General features: G+C 39.7%; 1 protein-coding gene and 1 non-coding gene across 2 annotated transcripts; both read left to right on the top strand.

Annotated features, from left to right (window-relative positions):
• The first annotated feature begins 3,733 nt into the window (after positions 1-3,733).
• Positions 3,734-3,840, top strand: LOC136327872 (U6 spliceosomal RNA). The gene has a single exon (XR_010729932.1). It is a non-coding gene; the product is annotated as a U6 spliceosomal RNA (small nuclear RNA).
• An 8,523-nt stretch (positions 3,841-12,363) lies between these two features.
• On the top strand, positions 12,364-13,347 carry LOC136322738 (olfactory receptor 1f45-like). Its single transcript, XM_066254642.1, has one exon. It carries the CDS (start codon positions 12,364-12,366, stop codon positions 13,345-13,347), a length of 984 nt encoding a protein of 327 aa, XP_066110739.1.
• The last annotated feature ends 1,079 nt before the right edge of the window (positions 13,348-14,426 follow it).

Genomic DNA, 14,426 nt, shown 5'->3' on the forward strand with positions numbered 1-14,426 from the left:
TAACCTTTGGGATAGAAATCTAAAGAGACAAAGGGAGAGAGAGGGAATGTGGGCAAGGAGAAAGAGAGAGAGTGAAAAGTTAGGATGGAGAGCTTGATTTTCTTAGCTTCCTGCTTACTCTTCGGTGACATCATAGTCACCACAGATGCAGGCTCTGAATCAGGTCAGGTCAGCCTATGATTAAGGATTTTCAGTGGCTTTTCCACATCCAGGTAACCATGACATACCTATCTTACCTAGCTTGTGGTCAATGAATTGCCATTCTTTTAAGTCAAGATACTTCTTTCCACATCATCTATAATGGAAGCAAAAAAGTCCTTTAAAGAATATTGAACTGAATGCAAACAGTTCTAGGGAAAGAGTGTGAGGAAGGGAAAGTGGGAGAGAGGGAGTGCACTGTGTGAGAAAATTCTCTCCCATATGTCTCTGATATTTTGCTGATAATTTATATCCTGAGGTCAGTGGTCTCAGGAGTAAAGTAAAGTAAAGTAAAGTAAATTAAAGTAAAAAGTAAGAGAGTCAAGATGAGAATATAGATAAAAAAAAAGAAAGAAAAGAAAAGAAGAGAAATAAAAACTTAGCATAAACATTAACTAGTTCTCTTAGTGTCCGGTAAGGACCAGCTAGCTCTCTGAGATCAGCTATCTATCTGAACCTTCTCACAAGGCATTCTCAAAGTCGATTTCTTACCTGGAAAGGACGTTGAGCTCTTGCCTCATGTATTCTCTTCATTCCATGCCCCTCACTTATGCTCCGTGGAATGATTAGGCCAAAAGAAGACAAAACGGTGTCAAGAGAGAGCATGCAGGAAAGGTACCTGGTGAAAATCTCCTAATCCTTCTTGACTCCACATGCTTGCTTCCTTGGACTCTCATTCTTCACAGGTGTTAATGGGTATATCCCCTCCCTCCCTCATGGGAGTGGCCTCTGAGACTCTGCCAGTAAGTCTGGTGTTTGATGAAATCGAGGGTAAGAAAAAAACATCTATTAACTTAGTGCAGGGTTGTCTCCAAGGACCCCGAGGAATTACAGGTGTTCTCCCTTTCTAGGTGGCCTGCTCCCCTCTCCCTGACTTAGGGAATAGTGCAACATCTGCCTACCCTGGCGTAGGTGTTTTGTCCTTGGCTCTTCCAACCTCTCTATGGGTTTATCTGGGAGATGTCATCACATGTAGCACTGAGGACAGAGTTCCAGGCAGGACACCAGGGTTCAGTTTTTGCCTTGAACCTGTAAATCTTTGATTAGGCCTCCCCTAGTGCCTCCATTTCTCTTAAGGACAACTACTCAGAGTACCCAACACTGGGTAACTTCTCCTCCACCCCTCCCAAGTTTAGATACATCTGTTAGGTTAGTAGCTGGTTTTATGACTCAATTCTCTAACAAAATGGAGTGTCATAATCTTTGAACCTGACCTCAGGTCATCCTTTTTTTATTAACCAATCCCCATTCCTTGAGATTACAATGAGGGAAGCCACCATCTTCAGATCTTTTACTCTTCTTCTTCTTTTTTTTTTTGTGTGTGACAGAGACAGAGAGTCAGAGAGAGGGACAGATAAGGACAGAGAGACAGGAATGGAGAGAGATGAGAAGCATCCATTCTTCACTGCGGCACTGTTCATTGACTGCTTTCTTATATGTGCCTTGACCGTGAGGCTACAGCAGACCAAGTGACCCTTGCTCAAGCCAGTGACTTTGGCTCAAACCTGATGAGCCTATGCTCAAGCTGGCTACCTCGGGGTCTCAAACCTGTGTCCTCTGTGTTCCAGTCCAATGCACTATCTACTGCACCACATCCTGGTCAGGCCTTTTACTCTTCTTAATTCAAGAAAGCACACAGAATTCAAACATCAGGTCTCACCATGACCTGGCAATATGTATTGCCCATTTCCTGTTATTTACTGATTTCTGATCACATCTTACAGTTCACTCACCTTACTTACTTATATTTCCACCTTCACCTGGGTCTCCAGGCTCAAATGCAGCTTCCTACAAAGAGCATTCTTTCATGACCTAAGAGAATGTGTTCTCTGCTCCTTTAGAACATATGTTATCATTAAACACAATTTCCATTTATTATCACATAATTTTCACTTAAAGTGAGACAACATTTATGTCCTCAGTGATTTATAAGCTTTTTTTCATGCAAACCACACACCTACCTCATAATATGTGTACTTATTGTCTCCATTTGTGTAGTGACTTAGGAAAACAGGGCAACTGTTAAATATAACTTGAACGAACAAAAGCCTGAACCTCTATTTCAAAAGTCCTCTCCTATTTGCTCTGACAAAATTAAAATTTTATGTTAAGAAACAGCTTTCAATTGAAGAATGGAACCAAAACGTTGCCTTACTTTTTTCTTTGCCAGATTAAACTTGATGGCATTTGCTTTTCACATCAGAGCTGCTTTTCTTTGGAGCCACTAATTCAAATACAGACCTGGTTCCAGAAACTATATTCTATATTTTCTATGATCCAGCTATTGCATTTTTTTTGATAGCTGATATTTGTGGCTCATATTATCCCATATTTTAACATCTCGTACATGGGATGAATTTAAATCTATGGCATGTCACAAATGATTAACAGCATTTTTTCCTCAATGTTACATTCGAATAATGCATCTTATGCTCAATTTCACTAGCTATTTGGGAAATGCAAATAAAAACTACAATGAGGTAGCACTTCACACCTGTTAAGATGGCCGTTATCAAGAAGACAAGTAGTAAGTGATGGCAAGGCTGTGGAGAAAAAGGAACCCTCATTCACTGCTGGTGGGAATGTATACTGGTACAGCCATTATGGAAAACAATATAGAGGTTCCTCAAAAAGTTAAAAATAGAGTTACCATAGGATCCAGTAACCTCTCTTCTGGGTATGTACCCTCAAATTTGAAAACCTTTATTCACAAAGATACATGCACCCCTTGTTCATTGCAGCATTATTGAATTTGACCATGACATAGAAACACCTTAAGTAACTGTCAAATGATAATTTGAAAAAGAAGATGTGACACACACACACACACACACACACACACACACACACACACAATGGAATACTATTCAGACATGAGGAAAATTGAAATATTGTCATTTGTGACAATATGAATGGAACTTGAGAATATCATGCTAAGTGAACTAAGATGAAAAAAGCTAACCACATAATTTCACTTATACATGGGATATAAAACCAAAAACAATACATTAACAAACAAGACAGGCAAACAAACAAAAATTCATGGATACGGACAACAGTATGATGATTTTCAGAGGGAGAGGAATGGAGGAATAATGAAGGGTAAAGGCACCAAATATATGGTGATGGAAGGGGTTTTGCCTTGGGATGCAATATACAGGTGATATATGATATTATAGAATTGTACAATTAAAAACAATATAACTTTATTAACCAATATCCCCCAATAAAGTTAAGAAAAAATAATTCACCTTACAATTTTCATCTATATGGAAGAGGAAACAGGAAGGAATCAAAACGTATACCAGAAAGAAAAACATAAAAGAAGAAAGTGATAGAAGAATTAGGAACAAAAAAAAGATGTAAGATATGTAAATACAAGTAGTAAAATGGCAGGTCCTTTTTTCTTAGTATCAGTTATCTTAAATGTAAATGGGTGAAACTTCTTAATTGAAAGACAAAGATTGGCAGAATAGATTAAAAAACAAAACAAATCATGACTCATCTATATATTATCTATAAGAAATTCATTTCTGTGCTTGCTTTGGCAGCACATACACTAAAATTGGAACGATACAGAGAAGATTCGCATGGCCTCTGCACAAGGATGACACGCAAATTTGTGAAGCGTTCCATATTTTTAATGACATTTTTTAAAGAAATGGAGCAAAAATCATCAGATTTATATGGAAGTATAAAAAACCCCAAATAGCCAAAGCAATCCTAAAGGAAAAGAATGAAGCTGGGGGCATTACACTACCTGACTTCAAACTCTATTATAGGGCCACGACAATCAAAACAGCATGGTATTGGCAGAAAAATAGACACTCAGACCAATGGAACAGAATAGAAAGCCCAGAAATAAAACCACATATATATAGTCAAATAATCTTTGATAAAGGGGCCAACAACACACAATGGAAAAAAGAAAGCCTCTTCAACAAATGGTGCTGGGAAAACTGGAAAGCCACATGCAAAAGAATGAAACTGGACTACAGTTTTTCCCCCTGTACTAAAATTAACTCAAAATGGATCAAAGATCTAAACATAAGACATAAAACAATAAAGTACATAGAAGAAGACATAGGTACTAAACTCATGGACCTGGGCTTTAAAGAGCATTTTATGAATTTGACTCCAAAGGCAAGAGAAGTGAAGGCAAAAATTAATGAATGGGACTACATCAGACTAGGAAGTTTTTGCTCAGCAAGAGAAACTGATAACAAGATAAACAGACAGCCAAATAAATGGGAAATGATATTTTTAAACACCTGCTCAGATAAGAGCCTAATATCCAAAATATACAAAGAACTCATAAAACTCAACAACAAACAAACAAGCAATCCAATAAAAAAATGGGAAGAGGATATGGACAGACACTTCTCCCTGGAAGAAATACAAATGGCCAACAGATATATGAAAAGATGCTCATCTTCTTTAGTTATTAGAGAAATGCAAATCAAAACTGCAATGAGATTCTACCTCACACCTGTTAGATTAGCTATTATTAACAAGACAGGTAATAGCAAATGTTGGAGAGGTTGTGGAGAAAAAGGAACCCTCATCTACTGTTGGTGGGAATGTGAAGTAGTACAACCATTATGGAAGAAAGTATGGTGGTTCCTCAAAAAACTGAAAATAGAACTAACTTATGACCCAGCAATCCCTCTACTGGGTATATACCCCAAAAACTCAGAAACATTGATATGTAAAGACACATGCAGCCCCATGTTCATTGCAGCATTGTTCACAGTGGCCAGGACATGGAAACAACCAAAAAGCCCGCCAATATAAGACTGGATAAAGAAGATGTGGCACATATACATTATGGAATACTACTCAGCCATAAGAAAGGATGACATCGGATCATTTACAGCAAAATGGTGGGATCTTGATAACATTATACGAAGTAAAATAAGTAAATCAGAAAAAACCAGGAACTGCATTATTCCATACGTAGATGGGACATAAAAGTGAGACCAAGAGACATTGATAAGAGTGTGGTGGTTATGGGGGAAGGGGGGAGAGGGAGATGGGAGGGGGTAGGGGGAGGGGCACAAAGAGAACTAGATAGAAGGTGACAGAGGACAATCTGACTTTGGGTGATGGGTATGCAACATAATTGAACGACAAGGTAAACTGGACATGTTATCTTTGAATATATGTATCCTGATTTACTGATGTCACCCCATTAAAAAAAAAAGACATCATAATTAAAAAAAAAGACATCATAATTAAAAAAAAAAAAAGAAAGAAATTCACTTCAGCCCCAAAAGACAAATGAAGGTGAATTGGTAATATCTTTAATGAACATAGATGCAAGAATTCTCAATAAAATAGTAGCAAACCAAATACAACAAAAATGAAAAGCATCATACACCATGATGGCACCATCATTTGAGTCTTCTTCCAACCTCCTTCCCAGATGTCTCAGAATCAGAACATGGTAACTGTCATCACACCTTTGGCCAACCCTTTTGTGTACAACCTCTGCAACAAGGACGTCAAGAAGGCACTCTGCAGTCTGGTTGGAAGGGAGAAGGTGGACTGTGGATTAGCCAGCCATAGTGGTTAGATGAGGAAAGAAGAGGGCAGACTTGAGCATGGCTGGTTTGGGAGAGATGGGAGGGTGAGACAACCTGGACTCTTATGAAACTCTGAATTTAGCTCTTGTTGATGTGGTGCTCTGGCAGAGTGTGAGCATTCTACATTCCTGCACTTGTGCTCAGGGCTTCCTCATCAGCATGCCTCTGGGACCCTTCCCTCTGACCATTGATTTTTCAGTTATCTGAGGGATATAAATGAACCACTAGGTCTGGTTGTTTAATTTCCAAGTTTTGAAGAAATATGAAAATATTATTGTGATATTCTGAACTGAAGTAGTCACAGTGAAATTAATTATAGTTACATTTATTTTGGTATACTTGCTTGTGGGAAGTGTGTTGGTGTTATATCATAAAGTTAGCAGGAGAGAACAGGTTAGGTAACAGGGATGGCAATTTCTCACCTGTTCCATTCAGTGAGCAAATATATGTCCAGAAGTGAGTGTGAGATAGGCCCATGATTCTGCTACTCCAAATGTTAGCCCAGGTTCCATGGGCTTCTCACAGTGTGAGCATCTTATTTTGATGTGTGTGAATTTCATTTTATGTATTTCAAATAATTTTTAAATTAAAAATTGCAAGTAAAATATATAGGAAAAATTCAAATGAAATACTTTGCCACATAATAGTCCATTGGGATTTTGACAGATTGTAGTGAATCTGTAGATCAACCTGTGGAAACTTGCCATTTTAACAATATTAAGTTTTCCGATCCATTACTTGGGCTATATTTCCATTTATCTAGGCATTCTTTAATTTCAGTCATGTTTAGTAGTTTTTGGCAAACAAGTCTTTCATCTGTTTAGTTAAATTTAGTTCACAGTATTTTATTCTTTTTTGATGCTACTGTAGATCAAATTGTTTTCTTAATGCCCTTGCAGATTATTCATTGCTAATATATATATAGAAATAGATACAGATATAGATGATATAGATATATATACATACATATGGCTGATTTTTCTTATTGATCTTGTATTCTACAACTTTGCTGGTTTATTAGCTCTCTTCATTTATAAGCTCTGTTTATTTATGGAAGACATTGTGTACTTTTCTTATGGAATTCCCTACAGTCTGGATTTGTCTGGTTTTGTCACTGTATTGTATCACTACATGTCCCTCTGTGCTTTGTATTTTCCATAAGCTTGAGTTTGAATGTAGAAGCTTGATCAGATTCATGCTTGACTTTTGGAAAGGGGAGATTTCTTCGTAGGGGGTGGTGTGTTCTTCCATTTGTGGAGAACTATTTATGCTCCATTTTTTGTTAATATTTGCAGCTGTTGTTATTCAATGTCTAGATCTATTTATTAGTTCAGTAATTAAAGTAGAGGTGTACATGTATAGACAGGTGGAAGGAGTCAGGTGGAGGGGATTAAAGATAGCCTAAAATTCAGGACTGTCTGCTTAGAGTGAGACTGTTAGGAATGAATCGCATCCAACCATTCTCAGTCCGCCTATCTCCTACCTTAAATTCTGGGCTGGAAGGGGATTTGACAATACTATCAGCCTATATCCATTAGGGGGAAGAAGTCAATTCCCCAAAGCAAAAGGAGGGCTGTTAGAAAGTCAAATAGATGGACTGCAAACAAAAATAATTGTATTACTTTTTTTTTTAAGGAAATTGATTATATTTTGATTGGTTAGAATCTCTTTTCTGTTTCCACTGAATTTTGATCATATTTACCAATTATTAGTATGTATTGGTTTTCTAGCACAGGACTGAGTTTCTCCTGTGCAGGTCAATGGTGGAAAATACTACTATGTATTTATTCAATTTGCATCCATTTCCACAATAAGCCATATGGTATTAGTACTCTATTTGCCAATGAGACCAAGAATCTGTCCAGTTTGCATACAGTCTCAGATTTTTGCATGTGATGCTCCACCTCCTGCTGTTTCTTTTATGTTCAAAAACTTGTTTAAATCAAGAATTCTGGGAACAATAGCTCTAAAGTAGATAAGCAAAATGGCTAGATGAAGTCCAGCAAAAGGAAACGAATGGGGGAGGGCAGGAAATGAGGAAGGCACTGGAGAGCAGAATGCAAACACAGCAGTGGACAGAATTGTCATGCTGCTGTCCCATCAAGCCTCGTGCTGCGCAGCTAGTACAGTTGAGTTAAGATATTTGTAGGAAGAGCAAACACTCAATAATTACCGAAAAGATAGGTTAGGAAAGATAGTTTCTTGAGATGATGAAACTTATCCCCTTGGGGTTTCTTCCTGCCCAGCAGGGCTATGGTGATCCCCCAAGGACAGACCTTCCCTACGGAAGTAATTGTTTTCAGAAGCTCTATGGTTTTCCCCCTAGTGAGATGAAGGTGTAAGGAAGGAGAAGGAGCCGACTCACAGACTCCTGAGCTACAGTCCCGGTTTACAAAGCAAGGTCGAAGGGCTCAGCTCATTCTGATAACATCTCATCTGAATACAGGTGGAAGCTTCTGGGGTGGGTAGTCTCACAGCATGTGCGTGTAAGTGAGGCTGCTTCCCTGGGAGCAGCTGCCCTACAGAAGGCTTTTGTGGAATAGTACACAAGGGGAATCTCTAATTTTGTGAGAATGTAGCTAAGAGCTCTATCCAGACTTTCTAACTTGAGTGTGTGATGTTAGATACTGAGAAAGGTGAGTATAAGGTCACACTCTGCCCTAATAGTCAATTGGAAGGGAATAGAAAATAAGACATTGTAGTCCTCTTGTAGAAAATAGTGTGATATTTGTACCAAAAAGACCAATGAATAGAATGAGATACAAATATCATAGTCAAGGGGAGCAATAGAATGGAGGAACTTGTCAATAGTAACATAGGAAGATAGGCTTTTGAGCGAAAATATGAATCAGGTTAAGATGGAGAATATAGTCATTCAATCAGGAAGGATCTGGAGAGATATTTCACAGTTTCCAGGTATGAGGAATGTGTAACAAAGGACCTAATTTATTTTGTTAGAATTTGAATGATATTTTTTTTAATTGAAGTTATTGGGATGACATTGGTCCACAGAAACAAACAGATTTTAAGTGTGCAACTCAACAAAACATCATCTGCACAATGCATCGTGCATCCTTCACCCAAAGCAATGTTTCTTTCTGCGCCTTTCCCCACCTTAGCCCACCTCCACCTCCCCCACCCCCTTTCCCTTTGGCTATCACCACACTGTTGCTGTGTCTATGTGTTATATATTTATGATTTTTTGCCTAGTCCCTTTACCTTCTTTCATTCAGCACCTTTGAGACAGAGAAATATAAATCTCAGACTCAATATTTGTGATTCATCAATACAGGGTGCAGATGAGAAATAGAATTTAGGCCAAGAGGACATTAAACAGTGCATATTTTAAGATTTAGATACAGATAAAACAGTGATGACTTGGCCTGACCTGTGGTGGCGCAGTGGATAAAGCGTCGACCTGGAAATGCTGAGGTCGCCAGTTCAAAACCCTGGGCTTGCCTGGTCAAGGCACATATGGGAGTTGATGCTTCCAGCCCCTCCCCCTTCTCTCTCTGTCTCTCTCTCCTCTCTCTCCCTCTCTCTCTCCTCTCTAAAAAATAAATAAAATTAAAAAAACAAAACAAAACAGTGATGACTCATGTGTCCCTTTGTGCTTTCATCAAAGAAGAAAGACAAGAATAAGCAGGATTAGGGATTGACACTCCAGCTCCGTCCCTTCTCTATGACTCTAAAAGTCCCTGAAGCACCAGGTGGGCACTGGGACACCTGAGATGCTTTTCACTTTTATTATGGGGATTCTTCCTCTTGCTTTTGTTTCCCAGATTTCAGTTTTGGTTACTTTTTTCTTGTGTGTGTGACAGAGACAGAGAGGGTCAGATGGAACAGATAGGGACAGATAGACAGGAAGAGAGTGAAATGAGAAGCATAAGTTCTTCGTTGTGGCACCTTAGTTGTTCATTGATTGCTTTCTCATATGTGCCTTGACCTGGGGATGGAGGCTACAGCAGTGCGAGAGTGAGTGACCCCTTGCTCAAGCCAGCGACCTTGGGCTTCAAGCCAGCAACAATGGGGTCATGTCTATGATTCCATGCTTAAGCTAGTAACCCTGTGCTCAAGCTGGTTATCTTGCGTTTTGAACTTGAGTCCTCTGCATCCCAGTCCGATGCTCTATCCACTGCGCCGCTGCCTGGTCAGGCTTGGTTATTATCTTAAGGTGTTGAAATCTGTATATATGTGTATCTTCATATCTCTTCCAGCAAATTCCTCCTCTCTCTGGCATCCCTGATCCCGCGAAATTGTCTGAACAGAATCCACAGAGCTCAGGCTCTGGTGGGAGTAATGTTGAGATATTGGAAAATAGGAAAGACAAAGAGATGAGTCTTGGTGGAGTCAGCCAAGAAGAGCACTGCCATTTCTTATTACTCTTGTTGCATATAATTAGAGAATACAGTTTTGCTGTTCTTGGAAGAAAATGGACTCTATGCTATTATATTCTTATCCTCATAATGGATACATCTATATTCTTTGCTACTTTTTTCCTCTTGGAGACCATTTTCTCTCCCTTTCTCCATGAAAGGAATTGTTCCATCTCCAATTCTTCTCATCTCTTCTTCTCTTTCACCTTTGTCTATACCTCGACATAGACATTCTTCTCTGTGGCCACTGCCTTGAATGAGTATTAGGATCACAAGAGCATATTCTGAGCTATATCCACAGACCCAGAGAAGGATACAGAGAGAAATAAAGACAAAAGGTAAGTTTTACCTTTCAGGCTCCTGCTTTATGTGTGATCTTTAAACTAAGCACCTAGAGAGATATCCTTAAAATAGTTTTAATTCTTTATCTTAATGTTAGGAATATTATCCTTTAGTTGGGTGGAACACTGGCTCATCTAAAAGTAAATGCTACCATAGTATATCATTTGACACCATAGCAAAAAATAGCTATATAGTTATACTAATGTAAATGGTGTCTGTTGACTCCCAGCTTTTAGTGGGAAGACTTACCTATAATTACGGCTCATAAATTATGTGTTCAATCTTGACAGTAAATGAGTCAAGGTATAGCTTCCTAAGGTTTGGGAGGGTACCAGGGTGAAGATAACAAGTGTAGTCTGAAGTTGATAGAAAAAGAAATACAAATTTAAGTATACTATTTAAAAGCAAAATGGTAAGTAATTTCAGAACTAAAATAATCATCAAAAAGTGGCGGGTGTGGGGAAAGAGGAGAAAAAAGTAGGGTAATGAAAACAAGATAAAACTTCATTTTCATAGTAGAGAGCTGAAAGATATCTTAAATTAAAAAATTGTTACATGGATGTATAAGCAAATAGCACATTATTTAGAGGCATAAAAGTATGGACCACCAGAAGAGTTAAAACTAAAGAAATGTGGAGGTGGGCAAACTTAGAGTAAGAGACCTCGGCTTTTTATTGTATGTTCTCTTATAATCTACTATTTTAAAATTATTTTTCTCACATTCATGAAGAAATATAGTATTTTATCAAAATATCCTTACCCATACAGCAGCCTCAAAATTTTACCTTTTTGGCCCTGGCTGAGTGGCTCAATGAGTAAAGTGTTGTCTTGGTGCACCAAGGTGGTGGATTTGATCTCCAGTCAGGGCACTAACGAGAAGCAATCAATTAATATGCACTTAAATGGAACAACTAAGTGAAATGAGTTAATGCTTCTCACTCTTTTTCTCTCTCATCAATGGAAAAATTAAAAAAAAAAGTTACTTCTTTGTTATACCATGTAGATCAACCTTTAAGGAAAATCTGAAAATATATGAGAATTCTATCTACTGTAAGATTTTATTATTCATTGAAAATTAATCATTAAAATAAGTCAGTGATTATATTAATCACTTCTACTCTAATCCCAGGTAAATTCAGTTGACTTGATGCAATAAGAACTCCCCTACCTAAGGACCAGTAGCTTCTGGACATAGAAAGTTGGGACCAGATCTTCACTCCAGTGCCCCCACCAGAGATGGAGAGACTCAAACACCTGGCTGGAGCCTTGACATCTTTCTCTCCCCTCTCCAACCCTGGCAGCCAGCCATGTGTGGTGCTAAAGTCCAACAAACCTATACAGGGTTAAGTCCATGTGTTGTCGCTCAGGTCCTATAAGACCTTCAGTAGTATAGTCTCTTTGCTTTAGTTTTCTCATCTGTAATATGGGGCTGCAAATACTGTAGTTTCCATCATATGGGACTGTTTGTTGTAAGGATCACATGTGTGGTATTCAGTATGCTCTTCAACTCACAGCAAGCACCAAACAAATTCTGCCTATAGGAATGCCTTCCATGGTATACAGTGGATTTCATTAAAAGAAGGGACCATGTGTGACTTATCCTATTATTCTTAGGATCTATCAAGTTGAAAAATTCTCAATGACCAATAAATGAACCTGGAATAAACTAAAGAGCAGGTGAGTGAGTGGCTGGATAGAAAGATAATGGCAAGGGAAATAAATTAAGGGGGAAAAGAAACCCTCTTTTGGAAACTAGGGGCATCCATGCAAGAAAAGGTGTTTTGTAAAGGTTATCCTCAAGTAAATTTCAGCATTATTTCATCTGGACACTTGCTTTTTGCAGGCGATGTGGATTGTGTCTTATGGCCGCTAGAAACAGGACAGAAATAACCGACTTTGTCTTACTGGGCCTGTCCAACTGGCCAGAGATGCAGCCAGTTATTTTTGGAATTGTCTTTGTCATGTACCTGGTGGCAATTATAGGCAACGCCCTGTTAGTAGTTGTTGCCCTCTCAGACCCCAGGCTGCAGACTCCCATGTATTTCCTGCTTGGCCAGCTTTCCTTTATTGACATGTTTCTCACAACCATCACTGTTCCCCAGATGCTGGTCCACACACTGTCTGTGACTAAAACCATCTCCTTTAACCACTGCATGCTCCAGCTGTTCTTCTTTATGGCTGTGGGCAGCATGGAAGGCCACTTGTTGGCTGCCATGGCCTATGACCGCTATGTTGCCATCTGTGACCCCTTAAGATATTCAGCCATCATCAGCCGTCGCTTCTGTCTACACATAACCTTGACCTCATGGGTGATGGTCAGCCTCAATAGCCTCCTTTATAGTGTGTTGGTGACCCGTTTAACCTTCTGTGGCAACCAGGTCACCCACTTCTTCTGTGACATCACACCCTTGTTGAAGCTCTCCTGCACCCGACCAGTGGTCAATGAAATGCTAATATTCACAGAGGGGGTGGCTGTGGTGGTCAGCCCCTTCTTCTTCATTTTGGGTTCCTATGCCCGCATTGGTGTTGCCATAGCTCGCATGCACTCCATTGCTGCCCTGCGCAAAGCTCTGTCCACCTGTGGCTCCCACATCCTGGTTGTGATGCTGCTGTATGGCTCTGTGATCCGCATGTACCTCCGCCCCTCCTCCAGCTACGACTTGGGCCAGGACCGCCAGGTTGCCATCTTTTACACAGTGGTTACCCCTATGTTAAACCCCCTGATCTACAGCCTGAGGAACCAGGAGGTTAAGGGAGCTCTGCGGAGACTGTCCAGGAAACTCTGCATCTTGGGGAACTTCCAGTCTGGCTCCCAGGCCAACCGGGAATGGCAGCATGTCTCCTGAGCCCAAGGAGTTAGGGTCTACCTTGAAAATGCCTCAGATAGATGGGCTGCACTCCTGATAACTGGTTTGGTTCACATTCCCATGGAATAATCTTCTCTGTTGGTTCTCTCTTGTTTGGATTTGGGGAGAAGTGAGTTTTTAAATAAATTGTTTGGGTCCTTAATGACTGACCTAGAATCTCATCGCTTTGGAACCGAAAAGATACTTTTAAGTCATCAAACCTGAAGCTCTCATCTTTCAGCTCTAATATGGGGCCTGTTGGGGGGGTTACTAAGGCAAATTATTACAAATCAGGATGGCCTGCAGAACTTTGATCCTTTTAGTGATGGCATGGCATGTACAATTTTCCAGAGAAGTCAAGATGAATTGCAACCATTATACAGAGAACTGATTTATCTATAAGCCATAAAGTAGTCTAAGGCCCTCTTAAAATTGTAATAATTTTATGGTTTCTTGTTAGTATCAACTCACAGTAATAATAAGCAATTTGAAACTTCTAGTGACTGAATTATTCCATTTGAGCTCTTGTGTCACTCCATGTAGACAGTGTAGGTCACTGATAAAAAAGAGTGGAGGAGAGCTTCCCCAGTGGCGCTCACACCAGGAGCAGGCAGTCAGATTTGGGACCTATGGTAAGTAGAGCTGTTCAGACACACTGAGAGACTAGATGTAATATGTAAGGGAAAGGAATGGCCCTGGCCGGTTGGCTCAGTGCTAGAATGTTGGACTGGCATCAGAGGCCCTGGGTTCGATTCCTGGTTAGGGCACACAGAAGAAGTGCCCATCTGCTTCTCCACCCCTCCTCTTGCTTCTCTCTTTCTCTCTTCTCCTCCTGCAGCCATAGTTCAATTGGAGTAAGTTGGCCCCAGGCACGGAGAATGGCTCTATGACCTTCACCTCAGATGCTAAGAAGAGTTTAGTTGCTGAGTAATGGAGCAATACCCCATATGGGCAGACTATCACCCCCTAGTGGGCTTGCCAGGTGGATTCTGGTCAGGGTGCATGTAGGAGTCTGTCTCTGCGTCTGCTCCTCTCACTGAATTAAAAAAAAAAGAAAGAAAAAGAAAAGGAAAGGTCAA

The sequence above is a fragment of the Saccopteryx bilineata genome, chromosome 2, assembly GCF_036850765.1.
Source record: "Saccopteryx bilineata isolate mSacBil1 chromosome 2, mSacBil1_pri_phased_curated, whole genome shotgun sequence".
Classification (NCBI taxonomy): Eukaryota; Metazoa; Chordata; class Mammalia; order Chiroptera; family Emballonuridae; genus Saccopteryx; species Saccopteryx bilineata.